Source organism: Osmerus mordax, chromosome 8 (assembly GCF_038355195.1).
Source record: "Osmerus mordax isolate fOsmMor3 chromosome 8, fOsmMor3.pri, whole genome shotgun sequence".
NCBI classification, from domain to species: Eukaryota; Metazoa; Chordata; class Actinopteri; order Osmeriformes; family Osmeridae; genus Osmerus; species Osmerus mordax.
Window position 1 is genome coordinate 14,632,817 of NC_090057.1, and position 27,901 is coordinate 14,660,717.

Here is a 27,901-nt window from a genome sequence, read left to right on the forward strand (position 1 = left end):
TGCAATGTCCTCCCGAAATAATACGTACATAGTACATAGATTCTTAGACGAGTATTCTCTTCACAAATCCTGTTCAACCTTGTTCATTTAGATATATAAAGACAAAAACATGACTTTTAAAGTGAGTAATAAATTACATTAAAGTAAATGTTTTGGTGTTGGGTTCCTCATCACACAGGTGCGCTCACCAAGCCACCTCTGCTACCACCAATGTTACTGCCCTCCCCCATCATTAAAAACCTATGAGGTGACTAGGAGCTAGAACATTGTGGTAGTGGGCTCCAGTGAGGAATATGAATCTAGCAGAAACAAGCCAAACGCAGGTAAGTGATGACATGGCAAACTCATTTCCATATGGAGTGAGAATGTGTCACGTGTTACGTGATGCAGGTCTCCATGGTTCTCCTGCGGTCGATCACATGTCTAACAAGGTTCATGGCCTTTCTCTCCTGCCCTCCCCTATCCTTCTCTCTATAATGTATTCTCTCCTGTCCTGTCCTCCCCTCTCCTGTCTTCCTCTGTCCGTCTCTCTCTCCTTCCTCCTCTCCTGTCCTCCCCTATCCTGTAGTTGTCTCCCTTCTCTCTCTCCCTTCTTTCCTCCTCTTTGTTTCTTTCCCCCTCTATCCTGGCCTTTCTTGTACATCCAACCTTCCACCTCCTCCTCCTCTCTCCCCTGTCTCTCCTCAGTCCTCTCACACACTGTATGTCTCACCTCTTCCTGTCCTGTCCCATTTGTTTACTCCAGTCGCCGTGGCACTGAGGAACCAGAAGGTCACCTTGTCCAACGGCAACGGCAAGGTGGTGACGCTCTCCAACTCTGTGACGTTCCCCGCCCTGCAGTCCCTGACGTTTTGCTGCGAGATGGCGCGGAACAGCCAGAAGGCCACAGAGACCATCTTCTCCTACGAGGCCGACTCGTCAGTCGACAGCAATGGCACCAGTGTCGAGTTCAGCTTTGGCAACAACAACGGCATGGAGCTGGTGCTGGCGGCGCAGACATGCCCCGTGGAGACCATCATCACCGCCACCGACATCACGTCCACCATGAAGAGCTTCTGCCTCACGTGGACCTCATCCACCGGCCTGGTGGCACTCTACTTCAACGGGAACTACCGTGCCAAGACCTGCGCCAACACCGCCGGGAAGTCCATGGTGGCTGGCTGGCTCTTCCGGCTGGGCAGCCAGAGCAAAAGCCTGGACGGGACGCTGTATAATGTCCGTCTGTGGGACTACGCCATGACCGTGTCGCAGCTGGCCGCGCTGACCTGCGACGTGGCGGGCAACGTCATCGACTGGGACAACAGCTACTGGGTCATCCCTTCCTCCCAGGCCCAGACCGACAGCTCCCTCAGCTGCAGTGAGTAGAATGATGGCAGGAGAGGTTTGGGACTGCGGTAGGTTGAGTGGAGGAGAAGAATAATATGTGGTAGGACTGTGTAACATGAGTAGAACGGTGGGGGCAAGAAAGGGTGGGGACTGCCGAGTAGAGGAGAAACGTTATGAGGAGGGAGGTTCAGGTAGGACTGTGGTAGGCTTTGAGTGGGTGAATACTGTGTGGTAGGACTGTGTAAGGTTGTGAGTAGAATAATAACAAGAGAGTTAGGTCTGTGGTAGGCATTGAGTAGGAGAACAGGGGGAAGGTGGTCAAGATTCACAATTTTCCATAGTTGTAATTCACCTCAGAAAAAAGGAGAACCATTAAGTTGTGTGATATAACTTAAATGAACGGAAACATCATGAACGTCGGTACACATCTCCACACGGGACCACTAATCGACATTGACCGCTAATCTTTAACAGCTAATTTAGGTTAGATTGTTAATCTGTTAGCAGCCACGGAGGAGAGGACGGAGGGTGGTGGATGAGGTCCAGACCGTGTTCCCTGAGTGGTGCCCACCAGAGAATAGGCCTGTGTGTGGCTGAACTCCACAAACCAACTGCAGAATCATGCATTTCTCAAGACCCATTATGTGTCTCAGAGGAATACGCACATACCCACACCCACACACACACAGGACCCATGGCTGGGAGAGAAAGGAGCCCGACTCCTTTCCTTAGCTGTGGGGGTGTAACCCTATCTGCTGTGGCCCAGCCTGGTCCAGCCAGCCCCTCAGACAGAGAGGTGTTCAGATCTGCTCCACAGGCTTTGCTACATCAAACCCGGAGAGAGAGAAAGGGAGAGAGAAATAGAGACGGAGAGAGAAGGAGGAAAGGAGAGAGAGGTAGAGGGAGAGTGAGGGAGGGAGAAAGAAAGAGGTAGGGAGAGAGAGCAAGGGAGAGAGAGAGAGAAGGAGAGGGAGGGAGAGAGAAGGGGAAGGGGGTTCCCAGCATTAAGCCTATCCACCCTCCCTCCCTGCTCTCTGTTAGTGTTGGAACTGCAGATGGGGTGTGGATGATCTGGAACCACTGTAGCTGTAACACACACTCGCAAACACACACACACGCAAACACACACCTCAAGGGATCCCAGATGAATGTTTCTGTTTCCTAACCTACAGTACACTTCACAGGGTGTACGTGCGTGTGCACGCACATGCGAGTATGTGCATGTGTGTGCGTGCGCATGCGTTGGCTATAGCTTCACCACCGCAGCAGATGTTAAAAACAGATAGACTTCATCAGAGTAAGCACTGTGCGTCCCGGTCAACAAGCTCTCCGCTGTAGTCGAAGGAAAGTTGAGCTTCAGTCCTCCCTTCAGTCCTCCAGTCTCTCTTTATTCTGAGATGGTGAGAAAGTTGAGGGAGAGGGCGGGCGAGGGACCCATTAAAGACAACACTGTTCTGCTAGTACAGTCCGCACACACTAACAAAAGCTTTGATTTGTATTCGTTTCTGCTGTTTCCACATACCACATCCCCAATTGGATAGCTTATCATTTCTTTCTCAACCTCAACTCCCTATGTGACACGGTTATGGTTTAACGTGTACTCTAGCCTTCTCAACCGTACGGCACGTCACCAGATGTATGGTGAGTACGTGTGTGTTAGGATGATAACTGCTGTGTTTACCCTACAGGGCCCTGTGTATCCTTCCCTGTCTGATGTGACCCCCTGCCTGCTACTGTGACGCCCACTAATGCCATGTCTTCTCTTCACAGCCTGCTACCCAACTTGCATACACTTAACAACAGCTGCCCCATCTAGTGGTGAGTGCTGCTAACAACATGTCGCTTGCTCTGGTACCGCTGTAGGCAAGACGCATGAGACGCTAGCGCCAACTAATTGTTTTAAACTCATGTCATTGCATCATTAACTATTGATTTGCAAAGCTGCCAGGACTCAGATTAAACTTTGACGATACACACATTGATTATGTTTTCATCAGGTACATACTGTTCGCTAGGCAGTACATCTTTACCCAGTAAGACGTTTATAGAAGTTTCTGTAACGACTCAAAACATCAACACCATCAAGTCATTGGCTGGTTTTACAGACCTGGTCAAGATGGCTAACAAACACGTTCACTGCATGATGCCCAGACAACCAGCTGAGTCCCACACTAATAGACTGTCAGTGTCTGTCCCTCCTGCTTTACACCTTTGTTGTCCTACTGAAACTCTCCCTCACACACACACACATGCACACACGCACAACTCTCCTGCACTGATACCCAGCTTTGTGATGTTGCTAGGAGGCTGGAGAAGCTTAAGCCCAGACTAGCATAGGTCATCAGTCATATATATGGCTTAGCGGGTCGCTTGGAGAAATTCCGACTAATACTGTGCTAATTATCAGACAAGACTAGAAGTAGCTCTGTGCTAATTATTAAACCGGTTGACAGAACTAGAGCAAGCATTTGGTAATTATCGGACCTGTGCATAAGACTAGAAGTAGCGCTCTGCTAATTGGTTGACAGGACTAGAACTAGAAATGTTTGACCTGTGGACAAGAGTAAAGCTATCACTGTGCTAATTGTCTGACCTGTGCACAAGGCTAGAGCTAGCGCAGCTGTGCTAATTATCAGACTGGTTGGCGGCACCTGGAATAGCGCTGGGCTAATAAGAGGTCCTGTCTCCTGTCAGGCCATCTGGTTGTCTTTCATCACTCTGGGAGGTCAGAGCTGATAAAGAAGAAGTGTACACACAGGTCCCTCTCTCCCGATTTTTACTAGCGTCTCTCTCATCTGAGTCCTCAGACAGGATGGAGCCAGGATCTCATCTCACGCAGGGAGAACACACATGTAGAAGTCACACATGCACATCCACACACGCATACAGGCCCAAGTAGAGACAGGCACACGCCTTAACACAGTCCTGTGCAAAGAAACACCCATACGTACACACACTCACAGGCAAACTCATACAGGGGGTGGGGGGTGATTGGCTTTTTACTCTGTATAACTCGAGATAACTATAATCTCAGTATGCCAGCGCCTCGGCCATTAATTGTATATAACGGAACAAGTTATCCCTTACTTTTCAGTGTGAGGAATGGCTGAAATGCGTGAGACTTGAGAGCCCTGATTCTGTGTCCTTCAGTTGAACCAAGTACTTAGTATTCCACCTTTTATCTGTGGCCTGGCAGTAGTGTTAGATCATTCAGATGGAAGTTTCACAGCTCAACCCAGCGTGGAGACATGATACAATAGATTAATCCTCCATCCTGGTCATCCATTCATTGGAGTCCCTGACAGAAGCAGTATTCATCATAGTGTGCCTGTCTCAACTGTTATTGAATACGCCCATGAAATAAAAAAAATTCTGCTCCCTCATTTGACAAGTCATTACCCTACTTCCTATTGCTAGTTATTATACCTATAATTATCCCCTCACACACACATCAAGCCCAGGTGTGTATCTTTCTCTTCTCTATCCCACTCTCTTCTCTCCCTTTCCCCTCTTTTTCACACACACAGATTCAGCAAATATGCCGTGGCCAAACAAAGCCATATTCATCTCTGATATCTTGTCTGGTTAGAGGGGCCGCTCTGCATAGTTTTTCCCCAGAGAGGAGGTGGCAGAGCTGGGCACAGCTTCACAGCTGTGGGGGGTGGGGGTAGGATGGAGAGATTAAACCCTTCAGTCTCTTTCAACAACACAGCTGTATTTTTATGATGACTAAAATTCCTGCTTGGTTTTCCCAATGGTGCTGCTCTTTATTGGTGGTGGAGGGGTGTGTTTATCAAATGTTTCATGGGTCACATTCCATGGGTGGAGCACATGAAAGCAGAGCCGACTGGAAGAGACCTGTCAGCTAACAATACCACAGTGTCGCATGTGGGGCAGACCTGGCTTAGATATGCATTTCAAATATTTGGAATACTTGAGGTACACTTGATTAGACTTTTCCCGTGGACAGGGCAATTCGAATGTTGGAACTGTCCTATGATTTCTATGTGGCTGTACGGTACACTAAATCAAGTTTACCTTAAATATTTACAAGTTGAAATGTTCCGACTGTATTTGAAGATCCAAAGTCTGGACTAGATCTGAATACAGTAGTGTTTGTTGTCTCTCTAACCCCACCCCATTGGGATAATTATCTGTGATTATGTTGTGATTTCATTTTGTCTTTCCGACCCACTCTGAAGGTACATCTGTGCCCACCTACACTTCAACCACCACCACATGTGCCTCCCCTGGACTGGGCTGCCCAGGTAGGAAAACAATTATATCTTGATTTAACTAATACTCAAAATAACCCATCCAGTGTTACAGGAGAGTGTACCTTACATTAACATAAATACGTCTGTTAAAAGAAACATTTACTTTTCTTAACCGATTCTGAAAAATAATCAAGCGTCCTTTTACGAATTATTTGATCTTAATAGATGTATTTTCTTTTCTCATAGAATATAATTGAATTGATAAGACTCTATTGTAACCCATCCTGACCTCATGGGAACCTATTTGCGCAAACTCCTCAAATACAACTTCACATATAGCTTGTGGGTTCACCTCAGTTCCCCCAGTGGCTCCAAGGTCTGTCCAGTAGTGGTGTTTCTTGTTAAAGAACCCCTGATGTGCACAAGCCCTTGTCTCCTCAGAGCCCTGGATGACCTAAGGAACCATGAGAAGCAGACCTTCTCCTCCACAGGGAGAGAGAGACCAAGGAAAGAGATAGTGAGAAGGCTGGAGAGAGGCGGAAAGATTCAAAATGTTTGAAGACAGGAGTAGAAGAGAGGGACGTGGAGAGATGGGAGTGGGGGGCGAGAGGGGACATGTGTCTTCCTGCTCGGGGTGACCCCTGCTAAAAGGTCACGGATGCAGAAATGAGCGCCGAGGGTCTAGCTAAGTGGCGTGTCGTCACAGAGGGATTAGGGGTTCGGCTAACAGCAAGCCACAGTTTCCTAAATGCCAGTTCTCACACAGTCCTTTAGCCCAGAGCTGTCTGACGCTACACTGTACGATGAAATATGAGGAGTCTAGTTTCATAAATCCGGCTTATCAACAGAGAAAACACTGACTGTATGACTCCAAGATGGAGTCTAAAAGTTATTTTTTATGGTCTCTGCTCATGAAAGACAAGCTTGGTCAGATTGGGCAAATGTCCACCGACTGAAAGAACGATAGATGAAAGCCTAAATTCAATTCAGGGAAGAACGAATGGATGGAAATTTGTATGCCTGTTCGCACACCATACTGATTACTTTAGAAAATTGGGTTTCAAGAGCATTTAGAGGCTGTCCCTTTCACAGCCAAAAACGTTCACTCAAATAGTTTCTTCAGATAATTCCTTTAGAGGTGCACCTGAAATAGCCTGAGTGAATGTGTAGAACTTTAAGCTTTAGTATTACATTACTGATCTTCGGATGTTCCCCAGACTTCCACACTTGTCGATCATAGCTTCATTGATACCTCTGTTGTGTATATGACACATCCATCTAATGCCCCCCTCCCTCCCCCCCCTCCCCCACCAGCTACTCTAACTTCCACCACCCCTGTCTTCACTAACATGATCGCTACTAATGCGACCACAACCGGTAAGTTCCAGCCCGCCATCCCTCCTCCTCATGCTCACTCTTCATCTTCATCCTCCTCCTCCTCACACTGTGTTGTTTCTCGACAAATACCCGTCCTTGGGGTTTTTTGTTTTAAGTTCTTCAGCCCATTTCCTTATGAAAGTGTTAAGAACACAATGAATGACCATCCATCAACATGTTTTCTCTCAGAGGAACTCTGTTCTGACAGAGAAGATCAGCAGCTGGATCATTAAAGTGACAGCTGTCAGCCAGGAGTGGTTGTGGCAGTGGCTTTCACAATGCGGTCCCTCTTCTCTTTCATTTCTTGCCAATCCTTCCTCTCTTCCTCTTCCTTTCACACTTTTTCTCTCTCAGGTATAGAACTGTAATTTTCCCCCCATGAGATGTCTCGATAAAAACTTTCATAGACAGGGACTACAACAGCATCATTGCCAATCTCACCTTATTAAAAACTATCAGCTGAATAACCCCTCTGCCAGTTGTACTATCTGAAGCCTTATTTTATTAATCGCTACCTAACAAACACCTTTGTGTCCTGTGATTAGCCAAATTACAGTAATGGTCAAGGTATCAAATAACAAGCTCCCACCCCTTTAAACTAGATTTGTATCGTTGTTTGCCCACACTAGTTTACAGAACACAGATGGGAGTAGAAGTCAGTGGAACTGGACCTTGAAAAGGCATAGATATACTGTATAAATCGACCAAAAAAAATCACCTAGCTGGCCAGTTAGGGAGCTTGTCTGCAAGTCCTCAGACATCCAGTCCAACTGCCAGCTAGCCATCTAGTCAGACAGTAGTCAGTCATGCAACAAACCAGTCAGTCAGCCAATTCATCCAGTCATTCCCAGTCATCTAGCTAATCAGTCAGTCAGCCTGTCAGTCACTCATGCTGTCTGTCTCTGCTCTACCTCACCACCAGTTCTGTCTTCCAACACCTACTCCACTACCTCCACTAGCATGCCTCTAACCTCCAGCAGCACCACTGGTAAGATTCAATCTCTATCTCTTACCATCTGTACCCTACACCTGGGTCTGATATGCAATACGTCACCATGAGCAGGCGCACTTGATTTGGATGCCAAGAATTGATGCCAAATTTGTTTGTACCATATCCTCGGAAATTAATATAAAGTCTGCACACATAGTGTAAGGTAAAATAAAAATATATAAGCCAAGTTAAATTAAAGTCACCCTTAGAAAATTGTTCCTGTGAGAAAAAAAGAACATCTAGTATTTTCTGCATATTTGACCAACAGCTGCTAACCAAACCTACACGTGTGATGTTGTCAGGGGCTAGGCTATAGTGGAACCAGATGCATGATACCACTCAGAACAAGGACGTAACTCAGAAGGGGTCTTTGTTGAAGGTTTAGAGGGTTAGGGAATAATGGGCAAGGGCTGGGCAGTGTAGGGGGCAGGGCAGGGGCTGGGCAGGGTAGGAAGGCTGGGTAGGGGGGCAGGGCAGGGGGCAGGGCAGGGGGCAGGGCAGGGTAGGAAGGCTGGGTAGGGGGGCATGGTAGGAAGGCTGGGTAGGAAGGCTGGGTAGGGGGGCAGGGCAGGGTAGGAAGGCTGGGAAGAGGGGCAGGGCAGGGTAGGGGGCAGGGCAGGGGCTGGGCAGGGTAGGAAGGCTGGGTAGGGGGGCAGGGCAGGGTAGGAAGGCTGGGTAGGAAGGCTGGGTAGGGGGGCAGGGCAGGGTAGGAAGGCTGGGAAGGGGGGCAGGGTAGGAAGGCTGGGTAGGGGGGCAGGGCAGGGTAGGCGGGGTTGATAGACCGCAAGGCTGATGACATGATGAGAGGCAGGTGTGTAGACTGAGGGAGTGAGAAATGATGTCATCGGTAGGTGGAGATTAGAACCACGCCCATCCCCCCCTACACACACACACACACACACACACACACACACAGAGAGATCGAGAGGGGGAGGGAAAGAGAGAGAGGCTAGCTACCGCTAGGAGGTGGAAGTGGAGGGTGTGACGGATGCAACTTCCTTGCATGCATTCGATGCCTTGCATTTCATTTTTTTCCTCACCAATCTTTCTAATATCACCAGTCCAGCCTGCTATCACCACACCTGCCGTCATCACAATTTCTCCTACTAACATGTCATCGTCACCCCTCATCAGCACCAGTACCACTACTGGTAAGCACAGCTTGCCTAGCCTAGTCCTGCTAGCATTTCATAACCTTGTCGAACTCCGCTAACTCTCAGGCTCAAATCATCCCATTAGCTTAATTTCCGACAGACATTTTGAGGCCTAACTCACCAACAGAGCATTACTTATTTTGTACTTCATGTGTGTGTGAATGCGTTAGCCTGTGTGTCGGTTTTGTCATTTAAGTTTCACATCATTCATTCAGATTACATTTTGTTGTCGTTGTCAGTGTCTCATCCTATAAGCACAGCTGCTGCTACTAACACCACTCTGCTCTACAGCACCACCCAGGGTAAGATGGACGCACGCTCTCGAACATAGCACACTGTGTGTCAGCACTGAAGACTTTCTGAATACGGAGCCATTGTTCCTACCATGATGTTTTCCTGTCCATGCATGCCATTATTCACCTTGTGTGCTCACTCGTCATGCCTGTAACCATGTTGAAACCTCCGTCTTCCAAGCAGAAAAGGGAATTAGCAGCTCAGCCCCTGTGTCACAAACCGCTACCACTAACACGCCAGCCCCTAACTACACATCGCATGGTAAGACTGGATACATTCCCCTGGCAGATATGGGTTTGTGCAGCCTAATCCAGATTGATATTGCCATCTACATAGCCCCAAAGACACCCACCTCCCCTAAACCTTGTTTCATTTCAATACCAAACATTTATACCATTTCATCACAGAGCCATTCCTATGTTACTACAATATTGTCACCACATGTATTACTATGTAGTTAAATAATAATTAAGGCACATGAACGTTTTTTAACCTCAAATATTTGATCATAAATATAAATATGTTTCCTCCCCCTCATCCTGTGTCCTCTGCTCTAGCGACTGAGACTACTCCCATGTTGTTGATCTCTACTACTAATCTGCCTGCTACTAACTTGGCTCCCACTCGCGCCCCCTTACCTGGTAAGCCAAGGTGTGCCGTGCTCCTCTGTCTCTGTCTGTCAGTCTGTATGCCTGGGTGGTCAATGGCAATCTGTAAGTCACTGATTCACTGGCCTCCTATGTCTCTGGGTGTATAGATACGGATCAAGGCATCTTCAGCACGTAGCTACTTGTGGCCAGGTTGGGTAGATAGACACGTATACTGTGTGTCTCCAGGAGGATTGTCTGGCAGTATATCAGTCTGTATGGCCATTGGTGAATCTTCTTAATTGTCTTGCATGTAGGTGTGTGTGAAATAGTTTATTTTTAAGCAGTACTTTAGGTGTTGTTTTAGTAAAGGCTCACTACCACATTTTGGTCTTTTAAGTGACCATCGTATGATGTAGTGACTAGTGAGCTAGATGGCTATTGTATGTGTTTAGAGGGAAATGTAGTACCACTCCAGAATTTTTTATACAAATTTGAGACAAGTCATTGAAAGGAAGGAAGCCATCTTGTCTTCGCTACCGAGATTGTAGCTCTGTTCTTCCACACTCTTCTACAGGATTCCGGGGAACTGAGAGAACCAGACGTAAATTTTTCTGTACTTGTATCTGTCCAAATGTTGAGTTCTCTACAAACACTGTTTTCAACCCTATTCTGTTCAGTTGTTTTCTATTCTTTCTGTCCTCTCAGTTTGCTCCTGTAGTTGTCTCCTTCCCAAAGCCTTGTAATCAAATACTAACAATAATGATCAGGATTCACCAGGCTGCAAATGTCCAAATGACAAGACTAGGACTTAGCTGTCGCTGTTGTGTATTTAGTTACTGAAGCTGTCCAAATGAAAATGTTTGCTAATGTCATAACGTGACCTCCTTTGAACCCCTCACCCCCTCTTTCCATGGTTCCGACGGCTACAGAGAAGGAGCGAACAGTGTTTTTGCGGCTGTGGCTACGCCTCCCTCCTCGGCCCACCTCAACAGTTACTCCCTCCCCCCCCTCCACCACCACCACCACCACCCTGGTTTCCTGGCCTGCTCCCCTGGACCAGCCCCCCACCCTTCACTCAAACCCCCCTCCTTTTCCAGTTCATCACGGCCCCCGCAGTGCTAAGATATCCCTGGGGCCTCCTGCCCCTCTTCCGGCCCGTTCCACCCCTCGCCCCAGACCGCACCCCCCATCCCTGTCCGCCCCTCGCCCCAGGCCCCCTCGCCCGGTCCTCGCTGGCCCCCGCAGCTCTAAGACCTCTCTGGGGTTCATCTCCACTCCTCTGGTGTGGCCAAGCAGGAAGAGACCTATAGAGAGTCTGCAGGCCACCAGAGCCCCACCCCGGCCCCTCCTCCACCTCACCAAGCCCCCAGCCTCCCACATGCCTGGACACCCACCCACCGCCGCCCGGCCTAGACCAGCCGTACGGCCGTACACCTATACCCCCACACACACCTCCACCAGACCCACGGTGACCACTTCCCAGACGACGATTTTGTTGACTTCCCGGAAACCAGACGCCGTGTCCGAGGTCTCGAGCAGTCCCCAGAGGCCCTTCCCCTGGCGACCGAGGGATGAGCAGGATGCGGACGAGTTTCCCCTGGTGGCTCCCGCAGACGTGGCCGGGGGATCGCTTAGCAACCGTAAAAACAAGCCTGTGGCGCCGCAGTGGGCGCTACTGGGCACGAGCAGTGACAACGTGACAGGGAACTGGAGCGAGGCTGTGGAGGAGTATGGGTCCGGATCAGAAACAGATTTCCTCTACGAACTGGTTGACCTATCAGAGGCAGACCCCTTCAGTCTCTACGAGTTTGACTCTGCCTATTTATTGGAGGACCCACTGGTGACCCCTCCCATACCTCCAAGCCCCATCCCCACGCTTCCTAGCAGTGGCAAGGAAAACCCTTTCATTGGACCTGATGGAGATGGGGCAGCTCAAAACAACCAATCAGAGATTATTCTCCTTAGGGATGTGGTTGCAGAGGCTGGGCGACAGGAGGCGACGACACAAGGGTCAGAGAGACAGACACGTAATAACTCAGCACCGATCCTTGAGGCTCAGGAGTGGACAGATGTTCAAACCGAGTGCACCCCGCCAAGCATCTCTAGTAGACAAACACTAGAGAAAAGTGCTTTATTAAATATGACCCAGCAGGCCTCCTCTCTCTCGCCATCTCTCCCCGGGGAGAGGTTTACTCCCACACAGTTTACAATAACCGAGAAGGGACAGATTGCCACTGATGGAACCTTGACAGACCATGTCAACACACTCACAGACTACTCACCCACCCCCACACACAGACACACACTCACCATCACTCACACTCCATTTCAGCTATTTCACCGAGCCCCCACACCTGCCATATCCATGCAGCCCTTATCTTTGCAACAACCTCTCGATGGCACGTCCGAAATCACCCCCCCCCTTTTCTCCGACTCCAGCCCCACTCTGCCCGCCCCCCTCCCTGGTTCCTTCCCCACCCAACCACTCTCCCCCTCCCAGATCCTGATATCAGAGCTTGTTGAGGCGAGTCAAAGTGTCAGGAATTCCAGTCACGTTCTGTCTTCAACCACCAAGCTGCTTTCTGTCACCAGCTACAGTGGTTCTTCAGAGCTTCCGGCACATTCCCTCCTCTCCTCTGCCTCCCCCCTCTCCCCCCAGCCTGTCTTTCTCCTCCAGTCGTTTAAAGAGGTTCAAAGTAATTCGGTGTTGTCGGGGGCTGCTGTCCCCCCTCCATCATTGCTGACACTCTTTTACAACCCCCTCACAGAATCTCCGACACCTGTCCTTACAGTCACACAACTCAGTGAAGGCACACACACCAATGCAGACACACAACTCAATGGAGACACACAACTCAATGAAAACCCAGACATCAATGAAAACACACAACTCATTGAAGGCACACACGTCAATGAAGACACACAACTCATTGAAGGCACACACGTCAATGAAGACACACAACTCGATGAAGACACGCAACTCAGTGAACACACAGACATCAGCTCAACCCAACACCTCAATCTGAGTCTTGAGACTCAACCTGATATAGATCATCTTGCCCTATCTCAGGAGACAGAGACGGTTTTCCCGAACTTTGACCTGGTCTCACCTACCCCAAGTCTGTGGGCATTTGACCCAGGGAGCCAGAGAGAGTTGGTAACCCAAAGCTCTGCTTCTGCCACAGCCTCTGTTCCAGTTCTAGGTCCCCAGTATGGATCGACACAACCAGAGGCTGTGCAAACCCACTCCCAGGGTCATCCATCACTGGACTCTCCTCTGTGGGAGCAGGCAGGTGGGTCACGGACCCATCATCTATCCATCGTCGATGCATCGGACCAGCTGCAGCCCTCCTTCCCACCCCCCTCTGCCTCTCCATTCTCGCCAGCTCCTAGACCCGACCATACGATCCAGGAGCAGACGGATGGACGGCGCCCGTTCGCTCCGGCCTCCCGTGGCTCCGGTCTCCCGCCGCACTCCGCCTCGCGCCTGCGGCTACCGGTCGCCATGGCGTCCGCGCGGCGGGGAACAGATGGGACGGAGGGCCTCTCGGCGAGACAGGAAGTGGCCCCGAAGCCGTCGAGCACCACTTCCTCCCCCTTGTCTGTGTCTGAGGGTGTTCTCTCTGGTCTGCTGACGCTAAGAGTGACATCTGGAGGCCAGGGCTCTCACTTCACCACCAGACACACTCACAGCCACGGCCCACACACACACCCCGAGACAGAACACACACAGGCTGACCGGCGACACACACACGCTGGGCTGGAACACCCGCACACTGGGACAGAAGAAACACACCCCGGGAGCTTTCACACACACACCCTGAGTGCCCTCGATCGCACCATTGATGCTAATGAGGACGGACGACTTGTGTACTCGGTGCACGCTGTCTCTCTCGCAGTGCCACTCCCTGTGCCAACCTTGGTGCCAAGCTTGCACAGCAGCATGCCGTCACAACACAGCTCGCGTGTGGCTTTCACCCATCGCTTGGACCGGGGACACACACTCACCGGACCCACAGCTTCTGGGACTCACACAGACACACGCACTCCTCTCACACACACATACGCTCCGCAGACACACACACACAGCCCTCTGAGCGAGACAATGCCTCTAATGTGGCACCCCATGGGGACTCGTGGCACAGGCCAGATCACACACAGCGAGCCGCCTCCCCTCGTCCCACCTGCCCCCCCGACCACGAACCCCACCCCTTCACAGCCGACCAGGGTGACATCATTGGCTGAGTCGCCCGACGGGGCGGAGCATAAGCCCGGCGCCTCCCCACCCACTCAGCCCTCTGCTGCATTCCTCTCATCCTCCGCACCCCTGGTTGGCCAGGCTGAGGACATACGACCTTTAGGCATGGATTCTGATTGGCCAATCTGGTCTGAGGGTTCCAGAGAGAGCCTATTGGTAGAGGGCATTTCTTCTGAGATCCAGCCCACCACTGGCCTGAATGTGCAGCCTGGTTTAGGACAGAGGAGACCCCCTCAACCTACCCAGAACCGGTCCACCAAGAGTGTCCCTGGGTCAGCCAACATCCAGCCCCCTGCAACACTTCATATCGAGGCTTCAAGTGCAACAGTTGTACAGCCCCCTGCTACAATTGAAATCCAGCCTTCCAGTGTAACCTTCATGCAAGCTAATCTGATCAGCCCCACTGCCCCTCTCTCCCTGGGTATCTTCACGCTGCTCGATCCGTCCGCTGTCACTCCTGCTACTCTGGGGGATGACCTGAGGCACACACACCCTACCTCAGCCTCACACACACACACCACTACTGCTGACGAGCCACAGCTCAGGCCTGGCCTGGAACTCCACCCTGCCACGCCCACCATCAGACCGACCGCGCAACTCCACCCTGTTACTCCCACCATCAGACCGACCCCGCAACTCCACGCTGTTATTCCCACCATCAGACCGATCCCGCAACTCCACCCTGTTACTCCCACCATCAGACCGACCCCGCAACTCCACCCTGTTACTCCCACCATCAGACCAACCCCACAACTCCACCCTGTTACCCCCTCCCCCAGCCCTGCTGAGGAACTCCACCCAGCCTCTTCCTCCCCCAACCTGCCCGTACATCCCCACCCTGCCAGTCCATTCCCCAACCCGGTCCCGGAACTCCACCCTGCCACCTCCTCCCCCAACCTGCCCACACACCCCTACCCTGCCAGCCCCTCCCCAAGCCTGGCCCTAGACTCTGCCGTCCTGTCCCCACACCTTCCGATGGCCCCCACACACTTGCCAGACGCTGGCTCCGGAACAGCAAGGCCTCCCGCAAAGAAGAACCACACTGGAGACACCCAGGAGCCTGCAGACCCATCCCCCACCCCTGGCACCTCCGCCACCCCCACCCCAACGCCCTGGTCCAGCCGCAGTGCGAGCCCCGGAGACAGCAACAGGACTAACCCTGCCCCCCCTGACAGAGACACTCACTCCTCCCCCACACCACTGCCACAGCAGTATTTTGTCCCCTCTAAGACCCCCCCCACTCTAACCACTAAGCCTGAAGGGCTTGGTGCTCACCAGGGCTCAAAGCCCTCCATCACAACCCCCCGGATGGCAGCGGGCATCAACAGACCCGCCCCATGCCAATGTAAAGCTCGCTTTCATATTTCATGTCTGTGTGGACTGTGGACCGGGAACAGTATGTTTAATAACCACCTAGACGTAGATGTAGACAGAATGGATGAATAGTTGTAGTTTCACTAGTAGTTAGTCTCTCCTGTGGCTGTATGATTTCTTGGCTTTGAATCCTGGGAGATGTAGTTTTTTACGGGCCCGTATCGAAATGAGGCGGAAAAACTTGGCAGGTAGCCGTGGAGATTGGTGATTGTGATTTGGGATGTGGTCGTTGGTAGCACACTAACATGGATTGTAGTTGCACCAATCACAGAGCACTAGTCTGGCCTCGGCCTTGCTGATTGGTTGGGCACAGCCTTGTCTGTCTGTCTTTTCTCACTTATGTCCTGTTTCCTGGGAGACTTCTGACACTGCTCCGACAGACAAAATCCCAAGCTCCATCTTATCAGGTTCCTGCTTCGCAAACAAACAAAACGTCCTTAAATCTACAGAGCTTGTTTTCTGTAGTTCTCTTTGAGAACTCAGGAAAAATCCTGTGAAGATGTTGTGGTTTTGTTCTGAAGTCTCCCAGGAGTGGACTTGAACTAGTATAGATTGGTCTGGAATATGCCATAGTTAAGATCAAACTAACACAGTAGTTTGGGGAGCCACCTAGTGGTAACTGTGATGCATAGCAGCAGAGCGTCACCGTAAACAAACATTCTCAGGCCAGGAAACCCTAAACTGTCAGTAACTACCTGTCCTGCTGAAGAAAACACATTTATGGAACCACTGGATAAAGAAACAGGATTTACATTTATTCATTTAAATCCTTGTCCTATAGACGTAAATACATTCATATTTTGGTTCCAGATTGCAAACACATAACAGCATTGACAATAACACAAGCGATGGCCCATATAACTCCAAAACAGTCGAACAGTCTGAACACATACTAACACACCAATAACCTGCTCTGCTGCACAGAATACTCTCACATGTGGTAGAAATCAGTTTGAAATGATCAAATATCAATGGTGGTGTGTCTCTCTCTTCCACTCCTCCACAGAGGGCCTCTTCTACAGAATGTCCTTCATGGTCAGCGACAGCGAGGCCTCACGGACCGAGGTGGAGATTGAGAGGACCGTGTCACAGTGGGTCAGTCTTCTCCTCCTCCTTCTGTCCGCTCACAGCCACGACTGACCGGCCAGCACACTGACCAGACTGGTGATGTTTTTTTTTCTCTCTCACCCTTTCTCCTCAGCTGAACCAGACCTTCCAGAACTGGACCCACGCTGTCTATGTGGACTATGTTAGGTGAGCAGGAAGGGAGGAGCGTTCCATGGGGAGTTGTGTTGTTTGTGTGTCTCTCCAATCTCTGAGCTGTGGGACCCCTAACTGTGTCTTCTTGTTTCCTCTCTTCTCCTCTCCTCTCTTTTCTTCTGCTCTCTTCTCCTCTTCTCCTCTACTCTCCTCCTCTCTTCTCCTCTCTTCTTCTCTAGTGTCTATCCTTCTGGGGCGGAGAGAAGTGTTCAGAGGTAAACCTTCCATCGCCGTGCACGACAATCACGTCATGTTTACAGGGTTAAGGGACAATCCGACCCCCTGCATGTCCGAGAAAACGACAAGAAAGATATTCATCGTTTGTTCCCCCCTCCTCTCTGTTAGTTATTCCTGCAACGCCTTGCTGGTGTACATCACCAGGTCTGTTTCCCTCCTCACCCCGGGGGAGGCTGCCATCTCTGCACAGCTGCAAGCCAGCGCCCCCAGCATGGGCACCGGCCTGGTGGTCTCCACCGTCGCAGTACAGTCTGTCGGTAGGCGGTCATACATACACACACACACAGACTCACACACACTCACAGACTCACACAAACAGAAACACACACACACTCAGAGAAAAACAGAAACAAACACATGCACAAAAAACCTCAAACCCAGGCACACACACACACACACACACACTCCTAACATGGACATACACAGACGTGTGTACACCGTTGTAAGAACATACACAAAACGCAAGTGTATCAGTAGTCTAAGAGGTACCCCTACCACGTCAGATAACTGTCCTGTGGAGACCCCCCTCCACTACCTCTGGCCAGAGAGCAGACCCACCGTGACTCAGTATGTACCCTGCTTCCCCAACAAAGACCAGAACGCCTCCAGAACCTGGTGAGTCACACACACTAATCGATACCGTATCTGCTTTTACCTGACTGAGATAATTAAGTGATGTAATTTAAATGTGTTTTTATCACTCTGTCTGACTGCAATGGATTAATACATCTTCGAAACGAATTACCTGACTGAGATAGATAGAGTACATGCACAGACACCCAGAGACAAGCAGATACCCACAGATGCCATACACCCACAAGCAGCTTAGAGTTTTCATTACAGACACAAGACAGTGTTTGTTCTCCTCAGAAAAGAAAATGAATTCCTGCTTCCTTCTCAGTCAGGTCTGTGACTCATCAGTCTGTGCTTGATTGCAGTCACAAGTTCACGTAACAGTGACATATTTCTGTGTGTCCTCAGTGTGATCAGCCCACAGAATTACACAGCTTACTGGGACGCCCCAGACCTCAGTAACTGCACCGACATCGATACCATCGAGGTGTCAGCAGGTAAGGCTAATAGCACCCCACCTACCTACCACACACACACACAAACACACACTTAAAAGTCCTCTTTGACTAAACTTGTCTCTCTTCTTCAAACTTTTCGAATTCAACGACCAAGTTTATGTAAAAGTCTCTAAAACTGGCACTTCCTGTCTCGTAAAGTCCCTTTAGTCAAATAAAGGAAGACATGTTTAATAATCTGTCTCTGTCTCTCTCCCTGTCAGAGAATGCTGCGGAGGTGGCCGTTCAGCTTGCTGACATCACAAACAACGAGCTGTCCAATGATGAGGTGTCTAAGGTGGTCACCAAGGTGAAGGAGCTGGTGGGCGTGGCTAAGATCAATGCCACCTTGGCCACCACCGTGGTCACCATCATCTCCAACGTCATGACCAGCTCCAACACCGCTCTGGCTGCTGCCTCCGAGAGGTAGGACACGGCTCTGCTTTCTTCTTTCCCTTTCTCTCTTTCCCTCTTCTCTCCCTTTGTCTTCTTTACTGTTTTTTTACTCTCTTGCCCTCCCTCTCTTCTCCTTTTCTCTCCTCTTCTCTCCTCCTCTCATTCCTTTCTTTTACTCCTCAATGCCTACGTCCTTGTTCCTCCTCTCCTCTCCTCCCCTTTTGTTATAGTAGCCCTCCCTCTATCCCCTAGGGCTCTTAAGACAGTGGATGAGCTGATGCAGAAGATAGAGTTTGAGGGCGCTTCGGTGAGGATCACGTCTAGAAACCTGGCCTTGGGCATCTCAGCCCTCAACGCCAGCCAGTTCAACGGGACGTCCTTCAGTGCCTTCATAACCCCGAACACCACTGACCCACAGGTACAACGCACCCATACACCCACACAGCTATCCATCAGCGTAGCTAGCTGGAATTCCTTTCATCAGTTGCGCCATCCATCCATGTGTGGACGATCCCTGTTCTGAATGTAGTAGATCAGCCTTTCTCACCCCTGGTCCTCAGCCCTGCATGTTTCCCTCTTCCAACACACCTGAAAAAAAAGGATCTTACCAGGCTTCTGCTGAGCTTGATAACGACCCATGCATTTGAATCAGCTGTATGGGAGCAGGGAATCATCTGGAACTTGCAGGGCAGGGGGTCCCTGAGGACCAGGGTTGAGAAAGGCTGTAGTAGATGATTGCTGTAGATCATTATTTTCTCTACCACGATTTATGGATTTTTGGTAGAACCACCTCATCTGGTGGGGTTACAGAGATGCGGTTGCCCTTATGAGCCAAAGTGGAATTCTCCACTGATGTGGCTCCCATGTTCCACTGTGAGCCCGAATATGACTCATCTGACACTTCTTTCTTCAAGTTTTCCCATTTTCCTGGCGGGCTACGGTGGAAAGGAAGGCAGCAGTTGAGGAGAGGAGGAAAGTTAGAAGTGGAGTAGAGGATAGGATAGGGGGCAGATAGAGGAGAGGAGTTGAAGAGGCTAGCTGAAGATAGAGGAAAGAAGAGGGCTTGATTAGCAGGAAGGAAAAGCAGAATAGAGCAGAGGAGGATAGCTGGTGCTGGGTAAATAATGGTGGTTAGCTGAAGATGAATGAGAGGAGAGGAGGTGAACTGGATTACTAGGAGAGGAAAGGAGAAGGGGAGGCAAGCTGTAGCTGGAAGAGGTGACTCAGAGAACGTTTTCTCTCAAGGACATGCTGTATATTGGTACAAGCCTACCTCAGTCTCTCGTTATTTTCTCGACCGTCAACACATCCAAGCACATGCAGGTGACCTCAGGACCTGCCTGTGACCACATACTCTCGACCCGAGTCCACACATTCACAGTTGCGTAAGAGACGGCAAACTGACAAAACTCGTGACTGTCATGGAAAAATTAAAGCGTGCTCATTTCTTCCAAATATTCGTCAAGGTAAAAATATATTTTCTCATCTCTCTTCGTCTGACACACGTGGTGTCTCAACAGAGTAGTTCTCGTGTGCCTCTCTCTCACCATGTCCCCTGGTACGGAACAGGGATGTGCCAACATTGTGCCAACTTGGCTTTAACCCTTGTGTTATCTTTGGGTCATTCTGTCCCATCAGTCATTGTCACCCACCGTCGTATTGCGACAAATTTACTGCATACAAAAACAAAGTGAAGCATTTTCTTTTAACCGTTGGGCTGTCTCAGACCCCCCACATTGCAAAGGTTAAAAGAAAATGATTGGTGGCCAAGCCGCGAAGCGGCGAAGCCACCTTAAGGGTTTCTACGTATTCTTATTATTCTTATTGGGTGTGCTTTGCCTTCGGCAAGGGCACAACCTTTGTTCTCTCACATATATATTATTATTCTTTTTGCCCCCCTAAAACTCAGTCAATATTTGGCCTACATAGACAACCTAGGTGTCAAAAGTTTCGTCTTGGTAGCGATTGAGTTGCTCTATTGGGATTTACGTTCCGTTGCATGGTTTAGGCTCAAGTTAAGTTTTTGTGGCGAAAAGTGATGCTAACCGTGGCTAATTTGCTAGCCACAGTCACTGACGTTACTAACGTTACTACGTCACTAACGTCACGAAAACTCGCGTGACTACCTCTAGCAGAACATTAGTTTAGCAGCTCGTTAACTTCTGGGAGATAGCTAAGCTAACTGCTTTACTGCAAGGCAGCTGCAGAAACGCCACAAGCAAAGAGGCCAGGGTGATAACTATTTACAAATTTTACTTTGTGATATGACACACAATTGTGACGTGTAATGTACAATATCAGCTGATTTTATGAAGGAAGTACATCTACTTTCGGAAACAGTAGTCTACTATGTCACTGAAGTATTAGCATCAAGACATTAGCCTCTGTTGCCCGGGCAACACATACTACAGTGGTCTATGATGCATCTGTTTTCAATCGTTAAAATAAACATTCCTCACAAATACATTTTTGTTGTAGGATTTATTATGACATTACATTACAAGTAAACGATTTGTGGGTGAAATTATCATTACCTGTGGTTTCAAACCAGTGTTGCTCACTGAAATGCTGTAGCCTACGCGAGACACTACAAAAACATCTACACAGCTGTAGGAAGTCAAACGGCGACAGAACATGTTCGGCACTCCCCTTACTTAAATCAAAAATCTATCTAACTACTAACCTTAACTTCATTGCCACAGCCTAAACTTTGTCAATCTGTTCATGAAAATAATTAATTTCAGCCTAAACCGTACAACGGAACATTAAATCAAATTCAACCAACGCAATCGCTTCCAAGACGAACACAGCAGTAGTCTAGTACTGTACCGTAGTAGTACAATTTACCGGGGCAGCTTCTCCACACAGGGCTATATCGCACTTGGCGTTGTTACTGACAATGATCGCTACCAGTGAGATTTTTATGAAAGCGATTTTCCACTAAATAAATGTCAAGATTATTTCAGTTTTTGGGGGCATATTTTCAGTTAGCAGATGGTACTGTTTGAATCGCGATTCCATCTTCTACTGCCGGTAACGTCGTACAATAATCTTCAAAGGGGGTTCTTTATTCATGAATGAATGCAATATGAGTAGGCTAAATTCCTTAAAATATCACGAGAAGGGAAAAACTTAAAAGGACGTTTAAGTCATAGAGATTAGGTCAATTTTTACACCGGTCTGCCAAATGTATTCGTTTTGATTCAACGATGAGGCTGCCTCTTGCAGGGGAAATGAGAAGACATCTATTTCATTCTACACTTCACTCTTATTTTCAGTTGTAAATGAGCAGCAAAAAAAAAAAAATGTAATCTTTATAAATAATTGTATGCATTTTTATATAAAATATACAGAAATATCAGTTGTAAAAATGTCATAAAAACGGACCCTTGTGCAACCGACGCAAGCAAGCACTTGCCATTTCTTTAGTGGAAAATCGCTTTCATAAAAAGCTCACTGGTAGCGATCATTGTCAGTAACAACGCCAAGTGCGATATAGCCCTGTGTGGAGAAGCTGCCCCGGGAAATGTGGAGTCAGGTGGCTGAGCGGTGAGGGAAACGGGCTAGTAATCCGAACGTTGCCAGTTCGATTCCCGGTCATGCCAACTGACGTTGTGTCCTTGGGCAAGGCACTTCAACCTACTTGCCTCGGGGGAATGTCCCTGTACTTACTGTATATGGATAAGAGCATCTACTAAATGTAAATGTAAGCACACCCTACAATTTTCCCCAGAAATTGTACCCTCTTCTTATTATTATTATTGGGTGTGCTTTGCCTTCGGCAAGGGCACAACCTTTGTTCTCTCACATATATATTATTTATTTATTTATTTTCGCCCCCCTAAGGATCAGTCAATATTTGGACTACATAGACAACCTAGGTGTCAAAAGTTTCGTCTTGGTAGCGATTGAGTTGCTTGTATTTTTATTTACACTCCGTTGCACAGTTTAGGAGGTTACAACGTTTTTGTGGCAAAAAGTGTCTTCTGTCAACGAAGGGTACCAGTGCTAGCCTACGTCACTACACGTTAGCAACGACGCATGGATACAACGTGATAGAGACGTTCTAGAACGCAAATTGGAGCTTGGATTATGAGTGAAAAATGGCAACCCCCAAAATTACCAACCATTGGGTTTTGTTGAGAAAGCAATTTCGAGTGGAACTGCAATCTCTGATTTTTTATTTAGGTCGTGAAAGTCTTTGTAATTCTAGCGAGTGCGGGTCGCCTGTGAGACTGCCTAGGCGGCAGCCATGCCAACGTCATAGTAGTTTAGTATTTTCGTAATTTTATAGTTCGGTCAATTCTACACCAAAAAACATAAGGAGGGCAATGTTATGACGATATCACTATTGTGAAGACAGCCAGATGGTGAGATTTTAATGTAGGTTGCTGTAAAAACTTTGGTTTGCTACGTGGAGCCCCGTCAGCCTCCGTTGACGATTGCGTCAACTGTTGTCGATCTCTGATGAGTATTTTCGTACCAGGGTCAATTCTACATCAAGAATCAGAAGGAGGGCAGTGTTTTAAAGATATGGCGATTGCGAAGATAGCCAGCTGGTCGGCATATTTTTGTGATTTGTGTAAAACTTGTAATTTGAGTGACACCGCGGCTTGTTTTGACGTTAGCCTCAGTCAGACTCGGCTCGCCCACTGGCAGTGTGTAGTACTGTCTTCAATGCCACAGCTAAACTTAATGTCAAAACGTTCTCATTTCCGGCGCTTTCAAACAATCAGTAAAATGTGGAGCAACAGCAGCTAGCTTGCCGTTAGCAAACTTATTTTGAATTAGCCATTTCCCCCTACATTAATGTCAAACTTATTTACGTTTTGGGGGGCATATTTTCAGATAGCAGACGGTACTGTTTGAATCGCGATTCCATACTGCCAGTGACAACGTTGTTACAGTAGCTTGTTTCAAAGGGGGTTCGCAGCTGTTTCAAAGGGTGTTCTTAATGAAATATGCAATATGAGTAGGCTAAATGCTTGAAAATATCACTAGAAGGGAAAACTTAGAGGACGGACCAACCTACAACCGACGCAAGCAAGCACGCCCTACAATTTCCCCAGAAATTGTACCCTCTCTAGTTATTATTACACATCTGTCATGGGAGTCTATGGCAGCGCCAACCACATGGTCAGAAGTTGTGAAATTTGGCACACTGTTTGGGACCAGTCCCCTCATCAATTTCACCAAGTTTCATGTCTCCATTTCAAACCCTCTAGCGCCACCAATGGGTCAAAGTTGAAGGTGTGTTTACACACGTTTCTTTTGAACCATATGCCGCATTTTCCAAAATTAGGTATCATTGGATTCCCTGGATCAAGACAAGTTCAACGCACTCTATGACGTCATACCCAGTCATATAGATTCTCCGCCATTTTGAATGTTAAAGAGAAACGTTTTTTCGCTACTCCTCCTACAATTCTTGTTGAAAAATTGCCACAGATGATCTTCAGACCAAGCCTCACAAAAGTTATCCCCTGGAGCTTTGATTTTCGCAACCATTTGTTAGTTACAGCCAATCAAATTCAGCAACTGATCCGTAAAAAGGGAAGTGAGGTCATATCTTAGTGAATCTTTGATGCATTGACTCCAAACTTGGTGTACGGATTCATGACCCTGTTATTAAGAGGTCCGAAAAAGGTAAGGTCATTTGAGCTCTAGGAGGCGCTACAAAAGGCAAAACTGGGTTTTGACCAATAACTGTTGATTTGTTTGTCGTATTTAAGTGATTCCTATGTCTCGTGATATCTTAGGAGATCCTGTGTCTGACGCATGTTAACGCATGATACCAGACGAATTGATGAGGCCGCCATTTTGAATGAATGAATGAAACTTTTTTCCCTACTCCTACACAATGTATCCAATATTCACCAGATTTGGCACAGATTATCTTCAGACCACAATCACATCAATGTCAAAATAGGACTGAATTACAGCTGTTGGGGCAACAATTTGGGAATATATCACACTGTCCCGTGTCTGCCATTTTGGGGGTCGGCCATTTGGAATTTTCATAAAAACAAACTCCTCGTTCGCCGTTGCTCCTATTTTCATGGATATGTAATCAAATCATTTTCAGACCACAATCACCTTGACATGTCAAAATAGGACTGAATTACAGCTTTTTATACTTGGGTCAAATCTGACAACGCTTCCCACAGGAGAAACTGCTTACTTTGTTTTATACAGTAACTGAACACAGCATTTCCCTGCAGTGAGAATAGCTCACTGGGATAAGACGAGTTTCTCTGAAATGCAAGGTCATAGGTTCGAACCCAGCCACAGTCATCAAGCATGTCATGATACTGGTTTATCTGTTTAGTGAAGCCAGGTATGCCACAGTAGCTGTCTAACAGTATAATGGTAATGATCATGTTTCATTCTCAGTGGATCTATACTCAAGAAGAGTCAGATTTATTGTGCTTTGTAGATATGTGTCCTCTAACCTCTAGGGGGGCGATCCCGTGTCTGACACATGTTAACTTGTGATACCAGCCTAATTGATGCCGCCATTTTGAATGAATTAATAAAACGTTTTTGTTCACTCCTCCTACAAAATGTATCAAATATTCACCAAATTTGGGACAGATTATCTTCAGACCACAATCACCTTGACATGTCAAAATAGGACTGAATTACAGCTGTTTAAACTTGGGCCAAATCGGACAACCGCTTGCCACGGGAAAAACTGCTTATATTTTTACCCAGTAACTGAACTGTGATTTGCAGCACTGAGAATCGCTCACTAGGATAAGTTGGTGTCCTGGCAACGTCAGAGGTTCGAATCCAGCCAAAGCCGACGAGCTTGTCATGTCTCTGATTCTCTGTTTAGCGAGACTGTAAGCCACTGCAAAGGAAGCCAGGTACAGCGCAGTCGCTAGTTACCTGTAGTCAAGCTACAAGCTATAGTCAATGCAATCCTCACACAAACTATCAAAATTATTTTTGATTTTCGAAACCGTTTGTCCGGTACAGCCAATCGAAATCGGCAGCAGAGCCGCCAAACATAAAGTTGTGTCGTATCTCAGCAAATCTTTGATGGATTCACGCCAAACTTGCTGCATGTACTTGGAACACTCTTCTGAGGATGTCGAAAGTTTCTTCTGGGTCATCTGACCTGCTTGGCCACCCCATTGCTGCTTGCAGCTATATATTTTATTTGTTTTTGTATTGGGTAAAATTGGGTAAACACAACGATGGTTCGTTATGAACCTTTGGGTCATGTGACCCGAAGGCAGCACAAGGGTTTATCAGAGCCAATTACAGATCCTTTCTCATGGACATAGTCCTCTGCAGGGCAAGGCCCCCCTGGAGGGCTGCTTGGTGGAGGCTGTGTGTCCTCCAGATGGCATGGTTCAGTACCAGGGGACCATAGGGGAATACTGGGCATGTGACAGGGCCATCAGAAGTACTTGATACAAGAGTCAATAGTGGTTTATGATGTAAAGCCAGTATATTCGGATCATCTTCAAGGGGTAACTGAAAACTTAAGTTGGGGAAGTTTGAAAAATCTCAAATATTAAAGCAGGTGGGGAAAAACACACAGGGCACACCGATTTCTGGCATAAGAATAATTATTTACATTTATGCATTTAGCAGACGCTTTTATCCAAAGCGACTTCCAAGAGAAAGCTTTACAAAAGAGCATAGGTCACTGATCATAACAACGAGATAGCCCCAAACATTGCGAGTAGCCAAAACATGAAGCATACATTGTGGAAAACCAAATAAGTGCCAAAGGGAAGAACCATAAGAGCATGCAGTTAAACAAGTTACAATTAAAAAACATGAAACTCCCCACAAGAGTGCAAGAGTGTACCTGTAAAAAAAACAATCAACAGTAAAAATATTTCACAGCGAGTACAAGAATTTGAAACCGTTACAACTAACCAACAAGAGCAACAAGTCTCTCAATACGAGTCATTGTGATCCTGGAGGAAACTAACTTCAGGTCCAGCCAAGCATTCCTAAGTGCCGTTGTACTCCCGGAACAAGTGCGTCTTGAGCCTTTTCTTGAAGGTGGGGAGACAGTCAGTGTCCCTGATGGAGGTGGGGAGTTGATTCCGCCATTGGGGGGCCAGACAGGAGAAGAGCTTGTGTTGGGACCGGGCGCTCTTGAGCAGTGGGACCACCAGACGATTGTCAGAAGAAGACCGTAGGTGGCGGGGGGGGGGGGGGGGGGTGTAAGGCTGGAGGAGAGACTTGATGTAGTCGGGTGCAGTCCCGTTCACCGCTCGGAAGGTCAGTACCAGAGTCTTGAATCTGATACGGGCCGTGATGGGAAGTGGAGGGAGATGAGGAGCGGGGTAACATGGGAGCGTCTGGGTAGATTGAAGACCAGACGGGCCGCCACATTCTGAATCCTCTGGAGAGGGCGGGTTGCGCATGCTGGGAGACCGGCGAGCAGCGAGTTGCAGTAGTCCAACTTTGAGAGGACAAGTGCTTGGACTAGCAGCTGGGTGGAATGCTCAGATAGGTATCTCCTGATCTTCCGGATGTTGTAGAGGGTGAATCTACACGACCGGGAGACCGCAGCAATGTGGGCTGTGAGGGAGAGCTCGTCATCCATGGTCACCCCGAGGTTCCTGGCAGAGGATGAAGGGGTCACCGTTGCCGATCCCAGGGTGATTGAGAGATCGTGGGAGATGGAGGGTTTGGCCGGGATGATGAGGAGTTCTGTTTTGGCGAGGTTCAGCTGGAGGTGGTACTCGGTCATCCAGGCGGAGATGTCTGTGAGGCAGGCCTCGATCCTAGCTGAGATCCCCGGATCAGTCGGGGGGAACGACAGGTACAGCTGCGTGTCGTCAGCATAGCAGTGGTAGGAGAAGCCATGGGAGGTGATGATTGGTCCAAGTGAGGTGGTGTAGAGGGAGAAGAGGAGGGGTCCAAGGACGGATCCCTGTGGGACACCAGTGGAGAGCTGGCAGGGGCCTGACACTTTGCCTCCCCAGGAGACCTGGTAGGATCTTCCCGACAGGTAGGATAAGATCCACTGAAGTGCAGTGCCAGTGATGCCCATCTCAGAAAGTCTGGCCAGCAGGATTTGATGGTTAACCGTATCAAACGCTGCAGAAAGGTCCAGCAGAATGATGACGGATGACCTCAAAGCCGCTCTGGCAGACTGGAGGGCCGTGGTGACTGACAGAAGGGCAGTTTCGGTGGAGTGGCCAGTCTTGAAGCCCGATTGGTTGGGGTCAAGCATGTTGTTCTGAGAGAGGAAGTTTGACAGTTGGTTAGATACAGCGCGTTCAATTGTTTTAGCAAAGAAGGGTAGTAGTGATACCGGTCTGTAGTTCTGGAGGACAGCTGGGTTACTGGAGGGTTTTTTGAGTAGAGGGCTAACTCTGGCCTGTT

At 48.5% G+C, this 27,901-nt stretch overlaps 1 protein-coding gene across 1 annotated transcript in view; it reads left to right on the forward strand.

Moving 5' to 3' along the window:
* Nucleotides 1-27,901, forward strand: part of adgrg6 (adhesion G protein-coupled receptor G6) — a 52,111-nt gene that overhangs the window by 13,988 nt on the left and 10,222 nt on the right. The window contains exons 4-20 of the mRNA XM_067241583.1: nt 746-1,357; nt 3,097-3,144; nt 5,529-5,594; nt 6,858-6,920; nt 7,843-7,908; nt 8,973-9,062; nt 9,305-9,367; nt 9,540-9,620; nt 9,917-10,000; nt 16,588-16,676; nt 16,783-16,835; nt 17,021-17,056; nt 17,187-17,335; nt 17,582-17,693; nt 18,060-18,148; nt 18,370-18,571; nt 18,794-18,959. Coding sequence (XP_067097684.1) covers nt 746-1,357; nt 3,097-3,144; nt 5,529-5,594; nt 6,858-6,920; nt 7,843-7,908; nt 8,973-9,062; nt 9,305-9,367; nt 9,540-9,620; nt 9,917-10,000; nt 16,588-16,676; nt 16,783-16,835; nt 17,021-17,056; nt 17,187-17,335; nt 17,582-17,693; nt 18,060-18,148; nt 18,370-18,571; nt 18,794-18,959 — 2,069 coding nt within the window. The remainder of the gene's footprint in view (nt 1-745; nt 1,358-3,096; nt 3,145-5,528; nt 5,595-6,857; nt 6,921-7,842; nt 7,909-8,972; nt 9,063-9,304; nt 9,368-9,539; nt 9,621-9,916; nt 10,001-16,587; nt 16,677-16,782; nt 16,836-17,020; nt 17,057-17,186; nt 17,336-17,581; nt 17,694-18,059; nt 18,149-18,369; nt 18,572-18,793; nt 18,960-27,901) is intronic.